Source organism: Hippocampus bargibanti, linkage group LG18 (genome assembly GCF_051943395.1).
Source record: "Hippocampus bargibanti isolate YZ-2025 linkage group LG18, ASM5194339v1, whole genome shotgun sequence".
In the NCBI taxonomy this organism is placed as follows: domain Eukaryota; kingdom Metazoa; phylum Chordata; class Actinopteri; order Syngnathiformes; family Syngnathidae; genus Hippocampus; species Hippocampus bargibanti.
The window spans coordinates 495904-512815 of NC_142751.1; the positions used below are offsets into that span (position 1 = coordinate 495904).

The 16912-nt window shown below is 44.3% G+C and overlaps 2 protein-coding genes across 2 annotated transcripts; both read right to left on the reverse strand.

Annotated features, from left to right (window-relative positions):
* Positions 1–53: 53 nt before the first annotated feature.
* On the reverse strand, positions 54–6633 carry LOC148884135 (uncharacterized). Its single transcript, XM_089020436.1, has 7 exons — positions 6526–6633; positions 5896–6015; positions 5428–5811; positions 3804–3917; positions 2278–2685; positions 1843–1959; positions 54–1462 (listed from the first exon to the last, which is right to left on the reverse strand). Exons 1-7 carry the CDS (start codon positions 6605–6607, stop codon positions 957–959), a joined length of 1731 nt encoding a protein of 576 aa, XP_088876562.1. The 5' UTR covers positions 6608–6633; the 3' UTR covers positions 54–956.
* A 362-nt stretch (positions 6634–6995) lies between these two features.
* Positions 6996–16258, reverse strand: LOC148884136 (solute carrier family 71 member 1-like). Its single transcript, XM_089020437.1, has 12 exons — positions 15970–16258; positions 14664–14762; positions 14350–14412; positions 13562–13689; positions 13118–13232; positions 10869–11087; positions 10091–10204; positions 9904–9975; positions 9227–9339; positions 8993–9090; positions 8726–8883; positions 6996–8639 (listed from the first exon to the last, which is right to left on the reverse strand). The coding sequence occupies exons 1-12, from the start codon at positions 16042–16044 to the stop codon at positions 8355–8357; spliced, it is 1539 nt and encodes a 512-aa protein (XP_088876563.1). The 5' UTR covers positions 16045–16258; the 3' UTR covers positions 6996–8354.
* Between the last annotated feature and the right edge of the window lie 654 nt (positions 16259–16912).

Consider the following 16912-nt stretch of genomic DNA (forward strand, 5'->3'; position numbering starts at 1 on the left):
GATTCTGACGTCGACAGTCGATCATTTGGATTCAAATCCACATTTTAACCATTCCGCCCTCCACTGACATTTTGTGTACAATATATATTTTGGGTGTACAATATATAGACATATATACACTGTCATTTTTTGCGTACATAAATAAATCACTAGCTCGATAGCTAGCCGGCTAGCTAGCTATCCCTCTTCCTTTCATAACTTTGCTACGTTTTCCAAATGGGAATTTCTCAAATGTGAGATGAATAAAGGATATCCATCTATCCATCCATATATCCAGAAATAGATATACGTATATAATCCTTGTCTGAAATGAAGGATATGAAGTCAAGAATGATGGCGTGTGATCCTGGGAGGCCTCAGTGTATACCAGTCGGTGTATACCAGTGGTTCTTAACCTGTGAGGCTCTATGGGGAATTCCCCACAGATGGAGAACCACTGGTATTAACTGAAGGAAACAAGTACAAAGCTAAGCAATATTTATAATGACTAAACTTACTATTTTAATGTTTTATCTTGAGAAATATTTAATATGGCTAAATAAATGTCCTTATTTCCTTCACTACAGTGTACAAATCGGTTTCTTCTGAAGCCGCAGTTGCTGACTTCAAACTTGACATGACAACGCTTGGGAGCGAAAACAAACCCACACGTGGCAACTAATCAGTCCAATTTCTGACTTAGCGCAACTCTCTTTGATTGATTTGACAGCAGAGATACTTATTATTATTATTATTATTATCGAACACGAGTAGGGGTTTTGTCAACTGTTGCTCTTTGGTACAAGAGGAATTCCTTCCATCCAGACTCGTTGCACGTGGAAGTGTCCCCATCTAGAGGCACACAATGGGGCAACCTCCCCCCGGTCCTTCTGTGTTGAAAGAGCTCCAAGGCTTTCTTGGGCCACCTAAACGTCGTCAGCCATGTTGTGGATGGTCTCAATAATCTTCCTCTTCATTCACTTCACTTTGTCCGGTGGAGCTTCATTCAGACATTCCTCCACATATTTCAGGAAGCCGGCGTGCGGGGACGTGATCTGATTTGGACAGAATTTCCTCATCAAATCCAGCAGCTCGTCGGCGGCAGGCGACGGCCGTCGGTTGACACGTTTGTGGCGGGAGGAATATGTTGAGGATGAAGACGAGGACGACATTAAGCGCCGGCCGTCCGGCGGCGACGGTGGAGATTCCAGTGTCTTGGTTTGGTTCGGTACTTGATTGGCGGCTTGAAGGGAGGTAAGAACGGCCTCGTCGTCCGGAGGTCGGAGCCTGTCGCCCACGGCGTGTTGAAAGAGGACATCTTCGGGCTGCCACTCGTCGTCGCAAAGGAACATTAAGTCTCTGTAGTGTTTCCACTTCGGGACATAAAAGTCTTCCGAACCACAGGTTTTGTTAGCGTTCGCCGCCTTATGTTCACGTTGGAAGATGGTTCGCAGGTTCCTGAACTTGCTCTTTATCTCTTTCACTATCAGAACAAATAAAAATTCACATTGCTCACATTAGAAAAATCCGCTTTCGCTAAATCGGACTTTAGCCAGTTAGCATCATGGCACTTGACATGCTTGATTTGCTTTCACGGGCCGAATAAAATTGAGGTGGCGGGCCAGATTTGGCCCTCGAGCCTTGACTTTAGCACTTGTGATGTAAGGGAATAGCCAGTTATCTGAATAGAAAGAGAGCTAGCTAGCTCTCTTGGTTGCTAGCTTGCTCGCTAGATAGCTAGCTCAATAGATGAGCACGGAGTTTCACAAGTGTGATTTGCTTTCACGGGCCGAATAAAATGAGGTGGTGGGCGAGATTTGGCCCCCGGGCCTTGACTTTGACACCAGTGCTGTCGAAGGTTACCTGTGAAGGGGAGAAGTTCATCACGGGAGAGGAAGACGCTTAAAGTCTCCAACAGACTCTGTCTGGCAACTTTGTTTTTGTAGCCCTCTGACTTGTAGTTCCACAAACAGTCGTGCTCTGGGGAGGAGGCAAAAACAATTGAACAATTTACAAACGATTCCGAATTTTTGAAACAAGAGTAAGCTAAGCAATAGATGAAAATATATTCACGTGTTGCAATATTGTGTAAACGACAATGAGATCCACACCCAAAAAAAAAAATCTGGCGTGCTCACTTGATTGACAGCCTTAGACAATGCTTACATTCAAGACACTGGATTTGTTTTTCGGCATCATTCTGAAATGCTACATTTGATTCAATCTTGCGTGAGAAGGATGTGAAGGACCAAACGTCGCACTCTGAATCAATCACGTCATCCTCTGTGGCGCACATACCCGAATAATAGGAAATGAGCTGGTGAACTTTGCCCCCATTCCAGCGGCAGCCAGAAATGGGCCCGCATTCCAGTTGAACTGGACTGGATTTTTTCGGGGGGAACTTTGGACAAGGTTTGCCGTCGGGTGGCGAAGCGGATCTGCAACCAGAGGCCGATGCGATGCTGAAGCCGCCGTCGTCGGCGCACGAGGAGCCGCTCTGGGCGGACGACTGCAATTGGTGTCCAGGATCCGGCGGCTCCTGCGGCTTTTCGGGCCTCTCTTCGTCTTTGCACCAGTCGCAGAGGAAGAGCAGGCGCCGGTAATGCTTCCATTTGGACTGGCAGCGCTTATCAGAGGTTCTGCTCACTTTGTACTCGCGGTTAAAAACCGTGCGCAGGTTCTTGAACTTGCACTTGATGTCTTCAACTGCAAGACAGTGTAGCAGGAAAACAAACGTGCAATTTATTAGTGAGAGGTCTGAAGATTGGGAACCAAAACTCTTTCCTCCTGAGGAGAAGTGGATTAGCAAACGGACGTTAGCATGCTTTTTTCTTGTTTTTGTCTTGTTTTAGTGTTTTCTTTTTTCACTTTGTGTGGAACGGATACTGATTGTGTTTTTCAGCATTTTTGGCCACAACATCCATCAAGGAGGAGACTGTGCTGAGCGCTTGCGCCTTTTCGGCAGCATGAAAATACCAGTACTGTTTTTGAATGGGAGGAATGTTGGTGCCATATGACTGTCATTGCTGGACACCAAAGGGACCATTGTGGTTTTTTTGCACCTGGCATGGGAATCATCTTCACAGGCCCGCTTTGTTCAGCGGAAAGGCCGGTGCTGTTGGACAGTCTGCGGCTGGATGGATGCATGGCTTGAGGATCCCGCCATAAGTAGAAAAGAGTGTCAGCGTAGACCGCCGATGCGTATGTGGAACTGTCGCGGCTTGGAATTGAAGCGCATTTATGTGGGACAGGAGATGTGAGACAATCTCTTTTCGTCAATGGATGCTACAGCTGCGTGTTTGCTTTCAATGTGTAGCTTGTCGTCGATGTGCACGTTCCATGATCCACTGGCGAAAAGACGCTTTGATCCTCTCCGCTTTCATCTGGAACTGCTTCATGTAACAAAGAGGGTACAGAAAGGGCTTAAGAATGAATGACTCTCTGTGTCTTAGGGTTGTCATATTATTTGTTATTTAGTTTTTTTGTTCTTTGACTTCAAGACGGCGCCGCGAGAGTGGCTGCCTTTCCAGCAGCTCCTGTATTTTGTTTTTCTACTTTCATTCCTTTCATAACTTTGCTGCTGTGAAATGTCAATTTCTCCACCGTGAGACTAATCAAGGCAAATCCAAACCAATCCAATCCAATCTAAACCAGATAGCCACCATGAATCCTCAGGCTGAAGTTGGTAGCGCCAGTTCTGGCTTTTTTTTCTTGAGGGGATACAACGGCAAAAAAAGACTTTGACACCCTTGCCTTACTACATCATCATCTCCACACAGGAAGTCGCTTAATAAAGTCCAACCTCCTTTCCGCAAAGATCTTACTTGAGAAGGCGGAGGACTGGTCGGACAAGCGTCTCCTCAGAATCTTCAGGAGTTTCAGTCGGAGCGGACGATTGTTGTGGTTTTTGGACTTTTTGTTCCACAGGCAGCTGTGTTCTGCGCACACACACACAAAATCATTCAACCCAGAAGCATGGGACTCGTCAAACAATACATGCGTCCTTGTGCAAAGGCTGCAAGAGACCTTTACACATTGCATACTGCACTACTGATATTCAAAATGTCCTCCCATGGCAATAAGCACATGAGATACAGTCATCGCCTGGCTAACAAACTTTTAGCTACTTCGAGATATGTCTCCACTTTTGTCAGAAATGTTTGATTGGACACTGTGGACAAAGGCTCGAACACAGGAAGATTGTCTTTTACTGCCGTCAGGGGACGCAGCCATTCAAGACAGACGTCCAAATTCTGCAGCCCTCTACCAAGCTATTTATAGTGAGTAAATGCAAATTTAAAGGACAACCGACGTCTCTGGACAAGTTGTGTTCATAATTTGTCAAATGGCTTCAAATGACTTCTACTGAGCGGATTTTAATAAGATTCAACCGCATAGAGCTATATTTTATTTTAAGACTCGCTCTGAATATTCAGGAAGTCTTGTTTTTGAGTTGGTGACGAGTCCGTACGTGACGTCACGAAAGGACCGCCCCCTGACCGAAAAAAGACACATTGTAGCAGTCCTTCCATCACGTAAATGTATTTTGCTGTACATGTTTGGTCTGAGAACCGCGTTGCACCCAAAAGCCGCCAGAAGAAGGCATCCAAGCTCCATATAAGGAATTTATCAGCCTGTGGAAGCGGAGGTGACCACTGGAGGTCGCCATTTTGTGCCTCTTTTTTTGGGTGAGAGATTTTCCCCCAATGTTGCCTCAAAATGGCACATATAATTCTTTAATCGATTGCAAACATGTATGCTTTCCTCAGAACTATTTGAATCATATTCATAGCTGGATGTGTAACAAGAAAAGCATATTCTCCTAATCTGAAGCCATTGTTTTGATTCACAAGCAATGCAAGACGTCTTGGCGTGACGTCACGAGATGCCCAATTCGCAGCTCAATTTTTTTGCAGATTTTCAACACTTTAAGTCATTTTTATTGGTGTTTTGCATTTGACTAAAAATATCATACTGCGTGTTTTGGGTATTTTAGATGCTATAAAACGTTTTTCTGATGTCAGTTAAAAAACTAAAAAGTGACGTCGGTTTATAAAACATAGTTTTCTTGATTTGAATACCACATCCCTGGACATCCTAATCACCAACAGCTATAAACAATAGAACATAGACATTTTAATGTGTTGTCTTTCCCTGAACCGATAGATTTGTAAACCGGCTAATGAGCTCTTCCTCTGAGGGAGTTTCAAGTCCTAAATTCTGTCCAAGGAAGGAGTTAAGCAAGTACTAAATTATGTCCAAGGCTACATCTCCCAGATGAAGATGACAGGTTAATAGGCTGCGTCTGTTCAATTCAGATTGGTCGCAGGTTTCTGTGCTTTCATTGTGTACTCGAGTCAGCAGATAACATATAACAACATGAAACTTTTAAATATGATAACTTGAAACCCAGTGAAAAGGCCCCGCAAGTGAAATGAGTTGACTTACCCGAGTAGAAATCAATAAGTGCCCGTTCCTTCTCTACCGTCCAAAAGGATTTTGCTCCAATGTTGGAGAGAATGTAGGGCGACGAGGAGAAGGTGGTTGTTGTTGTTGTTGTTGCGGCGGAGGATTCTGCATCACGGATGGAAATGATGAGTCCCGGGGAGGTGACAACATGTTGGCTGTCCTCCTGTGACACCATTAATGAGGACTGCGGAGGGCCATTTTTGCAGTCCTCTAGGCCGAGCGCCTGCAGGAACATCAGTTGCTGATAGTATTTCCACTGCGGTACAAACACGTCTGGACCGGACACCTCACTGGCCTTCACTGCTTTGTGCTGCCGCTGAAAGGTGGTACGAAGGTTCTTGAACTTGCTCTTAATGTCATCCACTGGAGAAGGTAAGCAGAATAGCGGAAGAAACGGGAGCTCAGTGCCTTGCAACCAGTACGAAAAGTTGGAATCACATACTGTACCCGTGAAAGGAGCTGGTGGGGGTTGGCCAGAAAGAAGGATTCTCAAATGTTCCAGCATTTTCCATCTCAGTGGTCGGTTTTTGTAGCTTTCTAATTTATGGTTCCATAGGCAACTGTTCTCTACAAATAAGGATCAGAATAGTTAGACATTTTGGTCCCACAAATCCTCAAGATAATTTTTTTTACATTGATGTACATTTACTGCTGATTTGTAAACAATTAAAGCACTAAATGAAATACATTTGTCGAATTATTATAGTGTACAACATTATTCATTTATTCTTTTTATTTGTAACATTTTCTGACTTTTTTAGAAATGAAAGCAAGATAGAATATGTCAGCCATTGCCACTAAACATCCATTAAAATATTGAATTCAAAGCATTAAAAAGTGTATTTTCACGTCCTCTTTTAGTTTGCTAATTATCTACCAGGAGTTGCTGGTCGCCATTGCCGTGATCAATCGGTTGCTCGTTTCCCACGCAACGATCAGTTGAAACGTGCAACGGTTGCCCAAATCAATATCGAACACAACGGTAACATCACGAGATTCACGAGGCACTCCAAACTTGGACAAAAGGCTTGTTTGTAAAGTATGAATGTTTTGAAATGGTGGATGTTTTTGACTCACCGGAAAAGAATGAAATGAGCGTCCTTTCTTTCTCCTCCGTCCAGCTTCTTTCCGGCGCGAAGCTGATTGGCGAGTCGTCCATATTGGTTGTTGCCGTTTGGTCCCCTTCCTGTGTTTGATTCGGCGATCAGGTGATGATCAATCCGGATTCTGATTGGACGCCGGTTCAACGATTCACGATAGTACTGCACGTTGCCCATGCGAGGGCGCTGTTGAACACATTCAAGACATCGGCAACTCCAATTCTTTCCGTTATAAAATTTATCATTATTGGAAATATAGAGTTCCCGTGACTATATATACACTTTCACCTGTGGTTATAGCACTATATAAATTGATGATTGTATTGTATATACGCCCCAGAAATGAACACAAAAGCATAAACACAAGCTAGGACAAACTCATTTAAGATGGTGTCAAATGATATTTTAATTGTCACGTGATCAACAACATGACACGACTGAAGAAGATTCAGAACAGACATTTTATTTACAGCCAACTGCAGATACTGTACAGTTCATCACAAACATTTCGATCCATGTACAGTGTTTCAGTGTTGGGATACTCGGACCGCTGAAAAAATGGCTGACAATCAAATGAAACGGTGCATCTTTTCATCAATACTTGATGTGAGTTTGGATCATTTTGAGAAGAAAAAAAATCAACAGTTGTCAATTATTGGATGCCACGCTGTATGTATGACATGCTAAAATATTCTTGTGTTGCTGGCAATTTATTGGAAAGGTAAAACTCAATTAGTGTTCATGTCAGTGAGTTACATAGGACACCAAATCTTCATCATAACAATTAGCATGTAGCATGTTCAGCTATAATTTTCGGTTGTAAAGCAAATGCATCTGTACACTTCTCCATTTATCTACAGTAAAACTCTTGGACATTCCCTGGTCAGTCTTTTGTCTAGTTTTCACCCAGTACAAACATGATTTTCATGGTAAAGTGACAAAGACATTGCTTCTGTGCAAAACAACTTTCGGTTTGTGTTTGTGTGCGTACGCAAGTGCGCCAAGAGGAAAAGGATAAGAGAAAAAAAAAGGGAGCACCATCACAGATGATTCCCAAATTGGTGCGATAGATGTTGAGAATGCATATTTGGAACATGGTGCTCATCAATTGCTAACGTTCAGAATGTGTCATCTTATATTGAATTCGCACCAGAATGGATGCAAAACAATAACGCTCAGGTCCTTTTTGGATGATTTGGCTCGATCCTCTTCAGGTATTTTATCGCTTCTTGTTTTTCCTTTACAGAGTGGAAATTAACAGTGAAACTTTAGCAGCTTTAAATAGTTTTCAGAATACCGTTCCCGTTTAAAAAAAAAGGCTATCATCGGGATAATTCAGCTTTAAAAAGATAGAGCTGAATTTTATAACCCCCGCCCTCCTCAAAAAACAAACAAACAAACAAATTGACTAAAAGCATCAAGTAAACAACAATCATCCCATCCTAAAACTCAGCGACTTTCTTGCCCATCTAAAATGTCAACGTTTCGTCCGTTTCAAGCTAATTTGATGCTGGCGTCCTTATCAACACGCTCTGTTTTTCTCAAGCCAACACTTGATTTTGGTAAACGGCCAGCTTCACGTGTGCGGGCCACTTTTGCAGCCGCCGCTCTGCAAAAGGCCGTTCAGAGCCGCCGTCTGGCAACGCATCAATGCGTCTTGGCGACTGAAAACGTCAGACAATATGAGGGCGGCGTACTCGTACTCACCCGACAGCAATGGAAACGTGCTCTTCTTTTCAACAAAACGCCAATCGAGCAAATGACGACGTTCAGTCCCACCGCTGTTGGTTTTTCCGCGGGTGTGCGTCAAACAAGACTGTCGTGCAGCAGGGGCTCGAAGTCTTCGTCGCAGGTGGCGGCGGGAGTTTCTTCGTTGCTGCCCGGGAGAGGCGCGTTGATGCGGATGGCCGCCGGCGACGACGACGACGACGACGGCGACTCTTTGCTTGCCGGCCGCGGCTTGTCGCTCGACGGCAGCTGGGAGGACGAAGAGGCGGAGGAGACTTTTTCCGGGATGAAGAGAGCCACCAGGAAGGCCGCCGCCACCGTGCATGCCCCCAAAAGGAAAGGCGGGCCTGGGATGAGCGTTTGCTGAAAGAAACGGGGCCAAAAAATGGCTTTAGTCTAGAGTAGAAGGCCAATGTTTGCCTTTGATTTCTTGTGTGAGCATTTGCTACCTCGGTGGGACTTTGAAGAGGTAAGGGGTCAAAGTCTCCCCGGATGGGGTCCACGGTGTTCAGCTCCACGTCGAAGAGGAAGAAGATGAATCCATACAAGGCTGGACCCAAACCGTTACACAGACCTCGGATCCCCGTGATCATTCCTTGAGCCACGCCTGCACAAACGGACAACGTTGGTCCAGCCGCAAGTTGCCGGCGTGCGACCCTCGACACCTTCAAGAACGCGATAATAAAAAGAAGGTGACAAGAAAGCGTCCTTGTCACCTTGTTTATCGGGATCGGCAGACTGCGACACCAGAGCTGAGACCGCAGGGAAGGTTATGGAGGACATGGCGGCGACCGCGCCGGCTGCCCACATCATCCTGTTCGCGGCAACACGCAATTCATTTCAAAAAACAAAGTCATTTCCAGAAATGGATCCGTTTTGCGGAAAAAAAAAACTGCTGCCAGGTGGAAAATGTTGGGTCATTTTTTGATTGCTGGCCGGCCGCATCTCACCAAGGCTCTGATCCAAAGCCATACCAGGCCAGTTGAAGGATCTGGAAGCCCAGACCCAACAGAAGCGTGTTTTTATTTCCCAGAGTCCGCATCAGCAGTGTGAGTACCAGCGTCTAAAGAGGAAAAAGAGAGACGCCTTCAAGTCCGGATGCACATTTCATCAGCTTCAAATACAAAGAAGAAGAAGGCCTGTTGTTTAGGTGACGTAGATGATGACCCCCCCCCCCCCAAAAAAAAAAGTATTTTTCTTTCCCTATTACAGTCAAAGCTGGGTTTTCGACCATAACCCGTTCTGAAAACAGATTTGGTTGAAAAGCAAAACATTTCCCATTATAATCAATGTCAGCTTTTTTTTTTCTTTTTTTTTAATCGCGATTGAACAATACAAACACGTCGCCTCCCAACGAAGGCTACACCAGGATAATCCGTCGGTCACAACGAGGCGACACAAGGAAGTGACATTTAAGGAAGCAGTGGGGAGTCGAGCGGAGCATTCAGGGGCGCTCAGTTTGTTCCAGAACCCATTTTCATTAAAAAAAACAAACAAACAAACAAACAAACAAACACTGACATTTGTGGTGGAAAACAAGAACCGAGACATTGGAAAAGGCAGCTTTGACTCTTTGTTTTCACGATTTCCCTTGACAAGCTGCAATGCTAATTTATGCTAGCGTTACCTGGGCAACGATGGACAAGATTCCGATCACTCCGATGAAAACGGCGATTGTCGTGGAGGAGAAATTGACCACCTGCCGAGATTTGGCAAAAAAGATCGCTCGATCCAACACGCTGATGAAATATTGTCAAGATGGACAACAAAGACGTCTTTGTTGTTGTTGTTGTTGTTGTTGTTGTGTGTGTTACCTGTCGCAGGTAGAGGAAGAAACTCGAATACTGTCCCGCCTCGGGTAAGTAAGACAGGAAGACGGTGATACAAATGAGGAGGACCGTGGGGTCTTGACCCACCTTCCTCAAAGACTAAAAAGAGACACAGAAAAAAAATAAAGGTGGGAAATAAAACATCCAACGATTGAAAAGGGAAGTCAACTGTATGTGGAACTGTCGCGGCTTGGAATTGAAGCGGATGTATGTGGGACAGGAGATGTCAGACAATCTATATTCGTCATCATTGGATGCTACGGCTTGGTGTTTGCTTTCGACATTTAGCTTGTAGCACAAAGTGCATATTCCACCATGACGTCCCTGATCCACTAGTGAAAAGGACGCTTTGATCCACTCCTCTCATTTAGAACTTCTTTCTCCAACAAAGAGGGTGCAAAAAGTGCTGACTGAATTGTATGACCGTGTCTTTGTGTTGTCATATTAGGTTGTTATGACTTCAAGATGGCGCCGCGAGAGCGGCTGCCGCTTTCGCGTTTTGTTTTTCCACTTCTTTCTTTCCTTTCCTCTTCATTTCATCACTTTTCTGCATGTGAAATGTAAACTTCGACTAAAGGCCGCTGCTGGCGCCAAGATGAAGCCAGTCATTGGTTGCCATGAGAGGAAAAGTACAATTGACTCGGTCGGTTGTTTTGTTTCACGTTTGGATGCGAATCTCGCTCTTTCTGTTTTTCTTCACATCCTCGTTGGACTCTTTTGTCACTTGCAACTCTGACACTTTGTCTCCTTTTTGGCCACTCACAGCGAAGGGATGGGCCTGCTCCCAGGAGATGGGCGCCCCCCAGGTGGCGAGCCTCATCTTGTCCGCCAGAGACTCGGGCACGGCCAGCAGGATGAAGCAAATGTCAGCCAGGGCGACGGACGTGGCCACCGCGACCACCAGGTTGTCCCCGTACCACGCCGAGAGATACGCCCCGATGGCCGGGCTGGTCACCAGGCTGGCGGCGAACGTGGCAGAAACCTGACACGAAAAGAGGCATTTGGAAGGATGACAAATCGCAGCCGTCAATCATTCGCACAACGCGCTCGGGCAAAGGTCAAGGGGGGGGGGTGACGATTCACGTGTGACCTCTCGTGAAGGTCAAGTGGGAGGAACATATTTCAATTGGAGTGACAACATGTGCCTCTCTCTTTTTATCCACTTGATAGTTACAAAACATCCCGTAGGTCAGGGTTGTCCAAATGTTTTTGCAAATTTGGTGTGTTCAAAGTGGAGGAGGCGGACATTTTATACATAAAACAGCAATTCATCCAAATACATTTCGGCAAGCCATTCTGTGTGTCACATTTGCTTTTTGGATTTTCATTACAGCTCTCTCAAGCAGGTGTTTTGGCTCATTTTTTAAATTATTATTATTATTATTATTTGAAACATCTTCTTCTTCTTTTCCTTTGGGCTTTTCCCTTCAAGGGGTCGCCACAGCGAATCAGTGTCCTCCATCTTCAGAGGTTTGATCCGCATGTTTGTTTTAGCCAAGCTTTTACGTCGGCTGCCTTTCCTGGCACAACCCTCTGTATTTATCCGGGCTTGGGACCGGCACAAGAAGACTTATGTCCCTTTGTGGCTACAGAAATTATTATTTGAAACATGCAGATCCAAATTGAATTGACATTCCAAATTGTCATTGAATATTCACTTCTCTTCTTTCATATTTTAATTCACTTTTTTGGGAACAGTCGAACGGAGGTCGTTGTTCTTTGGTTGACTCTCGCCATTTTTGATTTTTTTTTTTTTAAATCATCATTTTCAAAAAATGTCTAAAAATGGAGAAAATCGCCATTCTACAAAATGTCCCCAAAAATTAGAAAATCGCTATTCACAAAACTTTAAAAACATTTCGAAAATCGCTATTTTCGAAACTTTAAAAACAATGATACAATCACCATTTTAGACAATTGCGGGGCTTATCCAGTCAACGGCTGATATCTACATTTTCTCTTGCTAATTGAGCCTCTAGATGGCAGCACTTAAAGGACAACCGACACCTCCGGACAAGTTGTGTCCATCATTTGTAAAACCACTTCAAATGACTTCTACTGAGCGCATTTTACAACGATTCCACAGCATATAGCTATATTTTACGTTATAAGGCTCGCGCTGAATATTCATGAAGTCTTGTTTTCGAGTTGGTGACGGTGCCTGATGTGACGTGACGTCACATCTGGAACGCCCCTCAGCACAATGCATTTTGGGTACTTTGTTTGGTCTGAAAACTTCGTGTTGATCCGTGTCAATGGCGAAATTAGAAGGAAAAAACACAAATAACGCGATGGTGAATCATTGTGTGTTGCACCAAGACTACTATTTGATACTAGTTGACACAAATTCCCAGCAGACAAATCAGCCCCTTTCCAACGGAGCTTGGGCGCCATCTTGTGCATTTTCTGGGACGCGACATTGCTGTCCAGACGCTTCAAAATGACACGGAAGAACTTCTTTAATCGATTGCAAACATTTATGCTTTCCTCTTCAGAACTATTTGAATCATATCCATAACTGGATGAGTAACAAGAAAGCATCTTCTCTCAATCTGAAGCCATTGTTTTGATTCGAGAGCAAGGCACGACATCCTGGCGTGACATCACGGACAAGGGGGCGGGACCTTGTGAAACGGAAACTTTTTGAGGTCATTTTGAATTAGTTTTGGGACACTTGAAGTCATGTTTATTGGTGTTCTTCATTTGACGAAAAATATCAGCCTGCGTGTTTTGGCAATTTTAGATGCTCTAAAACGTTTTTCTGATGTCAGTTTGGAAACAAAAAAATGTTGTCGGTTGTCCTTTAACACAGGCAGGTAACAGCGCTACTGCACAACGGATTCTTTCGACACGCAATCCAAACGTTAGTGATTTTCTAACAGAGGCTGCGGACCGGATGGAAATTTGACCCCCGGACTGTACTTTGGACATGTCTGCAAGAAGTCTTTTTTTTTTTCTTCTCCATCAGTCACAAGCATGAACGAAAAAGAACAATGAGGCATTAGTGCTTACCAGACCATAAGCCGTACTCCTCTCGCTTTCATCCGTCACATCTGCAACGTAGGCAAAGATGACAGAGAAGGTGACGGAGAACGCTCCAGACATGGAGATCATGGCAAAGTACCACCTTGGAAAACAACAAAAACGCAATTATGAGCCACACAACATTTGTGGCGAAAAAACAGAACGCAAGAATAGCCTAGAAATAGTTTAGAGCTCAAAGTATGACTCAAAAGTTGGTCGGCCAAGTTTAGTTGGCGCTTGACCTTGAGTGGAAGTGGCGACAAAATGGCCACACGCTTGTCGTTACGCAATGATCCGTCAGAATCAGACAAGCTTGAATCGTCCCGCAATGGGGAAATGTATCCACGTCGCTTGTTGAGTGTTCAAACACACAAGACGGGCTCAAAAAATGAAGAAAAAAAAATGCAAATTCGGGAGGGTCACGTGACCTACCAGGGGCTGAGTCTCATGAGGGGGATCGGGGCGCAGGTGAACAAGACGGTGACCAAAAGGAACGGGCGCCTCCCCCACACGTCCGACAACGCGCCAATCAGGGGGGCGGACATGAACGACAAAAGACCCTGGGGGGCGGGGGGGGAGAGAAGGAAAAGTCACAGACATTTTTAAAAGTAGCAAGATGGCACGATAAGCGACGGGAGGCTATCATTAGCATAACCGCAAAAACAAATAATACGACACCCGATGGCTAACTTACATCATCAAAAAGAAAGAATCAAAACGCAACAAATAAATTGGCCCCACTGATTGATATTTATGGGATGTTGACAAGCAGAACATATTTTCCTCATTGACTGATGTGCAAAAATGTGTCCAGTGCAGTGCAGTGCAGTGCCGGGGTTTTTGTCTTTGTCACTCACATTGCAGGACCCACGCAACAGTGACTTTTTGGACTACATCAACTTTCAAGACAGCGTTAGAAACCTTAGACGCTCTTCTTTCATCAGAAAAAAAACATGTAATTCCCGAGTTATATGGCTCTGGCGGTATCTGAGCTTGAAATGGGGGCAGCTGTATAACATACAATACATCGTGATTTAACAACAGCTGAAGCTGTAACAAAGCGCGAACATGGAAAAAGGCAAATGCCTCCCCCCTCGTGGAAAAGAAAAAAATAACATTGCCAGAGGTCTGACCAGCGCTTTATCGCCGCCCCCGCAAGAAAAAACCAAACCTTGAACACATTTGGAATGGCAGTGAATGAGTTTTTTTTTTTTTTTTACCTTGACTCCTTGAATGAGCCCGTTCATCAGGAACGTGTGCTGCGGAAACGTTTCGTGTAACACCTACGCAGAAAGACATTGAACACGGCTCATATTTGCAGTTTTTTTAAATTCAATATTCAATCACAACAATTGCTATCTCACCCAGCGGCGCTATTGGAACTCCATTACTATTCATGAGCTAAATGTATCATCATGACCAAATCAGGTTGGAATGATATGAGCAAATCGTATTTGCTGGTTCGACTAGTGATGCCTGGCTACATTTTTTTGTCATGCGGGAAAAAAAGAACTTTGTGCGAGCCGTTACTCACCGTCAGCATGGGCGTGGTCAACAAACCCCAGGCAAAAAACTCCAGGAAGATGACCACAATGGCATGGTACACGCTAGGTCGGCCGATGCCCTGCTGAAGCTAACAAACACAAATATGCAAAGAAGGTACGTGCTATATATTCCAACAAGGCTGATAATCTGTTTCTGTCAACGGAGTTTGACGTCAGTCGTCGCAAGGAATGATCATTTATCCACACAAGAGCCACGTTATTGAATCAATCATCAAAATAACATCATTGAGGCGACGGACAGAAACATTTCAGAAGATGTCTTTTCTTCAACCATTTTCTTTTGTTTTTACTTGATTACAACTCATTTTGGGTGGAAGGGATAAAACCATACATTTGATTAAAACAAGTATTGAAATAAAACGACTGATATGGGTTGAAGAAGGAAAAATATATACAGTATATTTAAAATATTGCACTTGGGGCCCATTCGCACGAGGTATTTTTTTTTTTTGCCTGTTATTGGGGTACTTTTAAAAGCAAAAGCCCATCAAACGTTGAATCTCAAATTCTTTTTCAACAGCAAGCGACAATAAATATTTGTGCTGTTAAGGATCAACAGATGTGCCACTTAAATGATACATTTTCTCTTCATCGGTCAGAAAAGTGGTTTACTCCACCATCAAATAAATGACAAATGCATCATTTTTTTTCATTCAGCCAGCCGTCCATACAATTCGAGACAATGAGAAAAAAGGCTCGCTTCGAATTGTAAATGACGTCGCGTGTGATGAGCAAGAGAAACGTTTGTGTCCACAAGCAACGATGCGACATTGTTGATCAATTGCAATGATGCGACGTTGTTGATCAATTGAAATGCGGCGGGCGATGTTAAAATGGAAGCTCGAGCGTCGGACGCCGCAGACGGCCACAGAACGCAGCCACTGCGATTATGTAACTGATCATGGCTCCATCCCGAGCACATCGCCGTCGCTCGGTTCCCTGACGATCGATCGATCCCCCGAAAAATCTCGCAACACGGTCCACCTGATCACCTTTCGTTTTATAACCACGACAATTAAATCGCCAGATGTCATTTTCGTCATTCGAATATGCGTTCGGATACTCGAATGGAGCGTGCAGAACACGAGTCAGGTGGTGTGTTTTCCACTGAAAAACAATTCCAAAATGGAATCGCGACATTGAATGACGAATTCATCGCGACGGTGAACCATTTCGGACCAAATCGTGACATTTGCAATACAACGCACGCAGGATGGAATAAGGACGTTATTGGTCGCCATGTTACATCAAAAAAAAGTGGTGTCATCTACCCACCGCGGTTCCGTCCTTCATGATGATCTTCTTGGCAAGAAGCACTTGGCCGGTGGCCGCATGCGGGTCTCCAACCATCTCTTCACACTTGCCGCCGGTGACAAAGCATCCTCGCCGCGTTGATATCCGCGCTTCTCCGGCCGCTTCCAGGATGTCACCTTTAAAGTGTGCGAGACCGAGTGATACAAACAATAAGAAGATTAGCTCGCTCCACAACGTCTCGGCGATGGAAGTCGTAGTTTACTCCGTTTACTTGCGACGGTGACATTGGTGCAATCACTCATATCATCAAGTGACCAAGTTAGTCAGGGGAGCACACCACTTCCGGTATTTTTTGTTCCCTCCTTTTTTGGAAAGTAAATTGGCGTCAACGTGTAAATAACACTAACTAAATAAAGAGGGTCTGTCACAATCGTACACTCATTCGGGATACATTTTCAAGTGATGTCATTGAATTTACGTTGTTTGTGAAGATTGCTGTTTAAAATGGAAGGCGACATCGACGTCGTTTGCTGTTATTTTGAAATGAAATAAAACTTCCGGTTGGTACGGCAGTAACAGGCGAAAATATGCACACTTATTTTAATCTGATCACGTGTAAACGGCTGTTGTGCCTGCGAGTGCCCGTGTGTGCGCGTGTGATAGCGCGCGTGCACTTGCGTGCGTTTACCAGAAACTGCAGGAGATGCAGGACAAACATCGTTCTCAAAAAATAATCTGAAGCATGCAGTGGGAAATGCGTTTACAACAGACATGCTATACAACATACATGTCAAAACGAATGTTAAATGATATCATGTAATCTACCCGAATGTTGTGTTTTATATCATTCAATGTATGCAGTAAAAGTGTGACAGTATTGACCCTCCCGACGCTCGGATCCGGGTTACAGATAATGGATGGAAGTTTACAGTTACACGACTTTCATTATTAGCCCATTTAATTA

Excerpts from the sequence above, each read along its gene's own strand:
- LOC148884135 (XM_089020436.1), bottom strand. The coding sequence starts at position 6,607 with ATGGACGACTCGCCAATCAGCTTCGCGCCGGAAAGAAGCTGGACGGAG. Across the intron at positions 2,686-3,803 it reads CCAGTCCTCCGCCTTCTCAA|TTGAAGACATCAAGTGCAAG; the intron begins GTAAGATCTTTG and ends ACTGTCTTGCAG. Across the intron at positions 1,960-2,277 it reads GCTCATTTCCTATTATTCGG|AGCACGACTGTTTGTGGAAC; the intron begins GTATGTGCGCCA and ends CCTCCTCCCCAG.
- LOC148884136 (XM_089020437.1), bottom strand. The coding sequence starts at position 16,044 with ATGGTTGGAGACCCGCATGCGGCCACCGGCCAAGTGCTTCTTGCCAAG. Across the intron at positions 13,233-13,561 it reads CTCATGAGACTCAGCCCCTG|GTGGTACTTTGCCATGATCT; the intron begins GTAGGTCACGTG and ends TTGTTTTCCAAG. Across the intron at positions 9,976-10,090 it reads TCTTCCTCTACCTGCGACAG|GTGGTCAATTTCTCCTCCAC; the intron begins GTAACACACACA and ends AAATCTCGGCAG.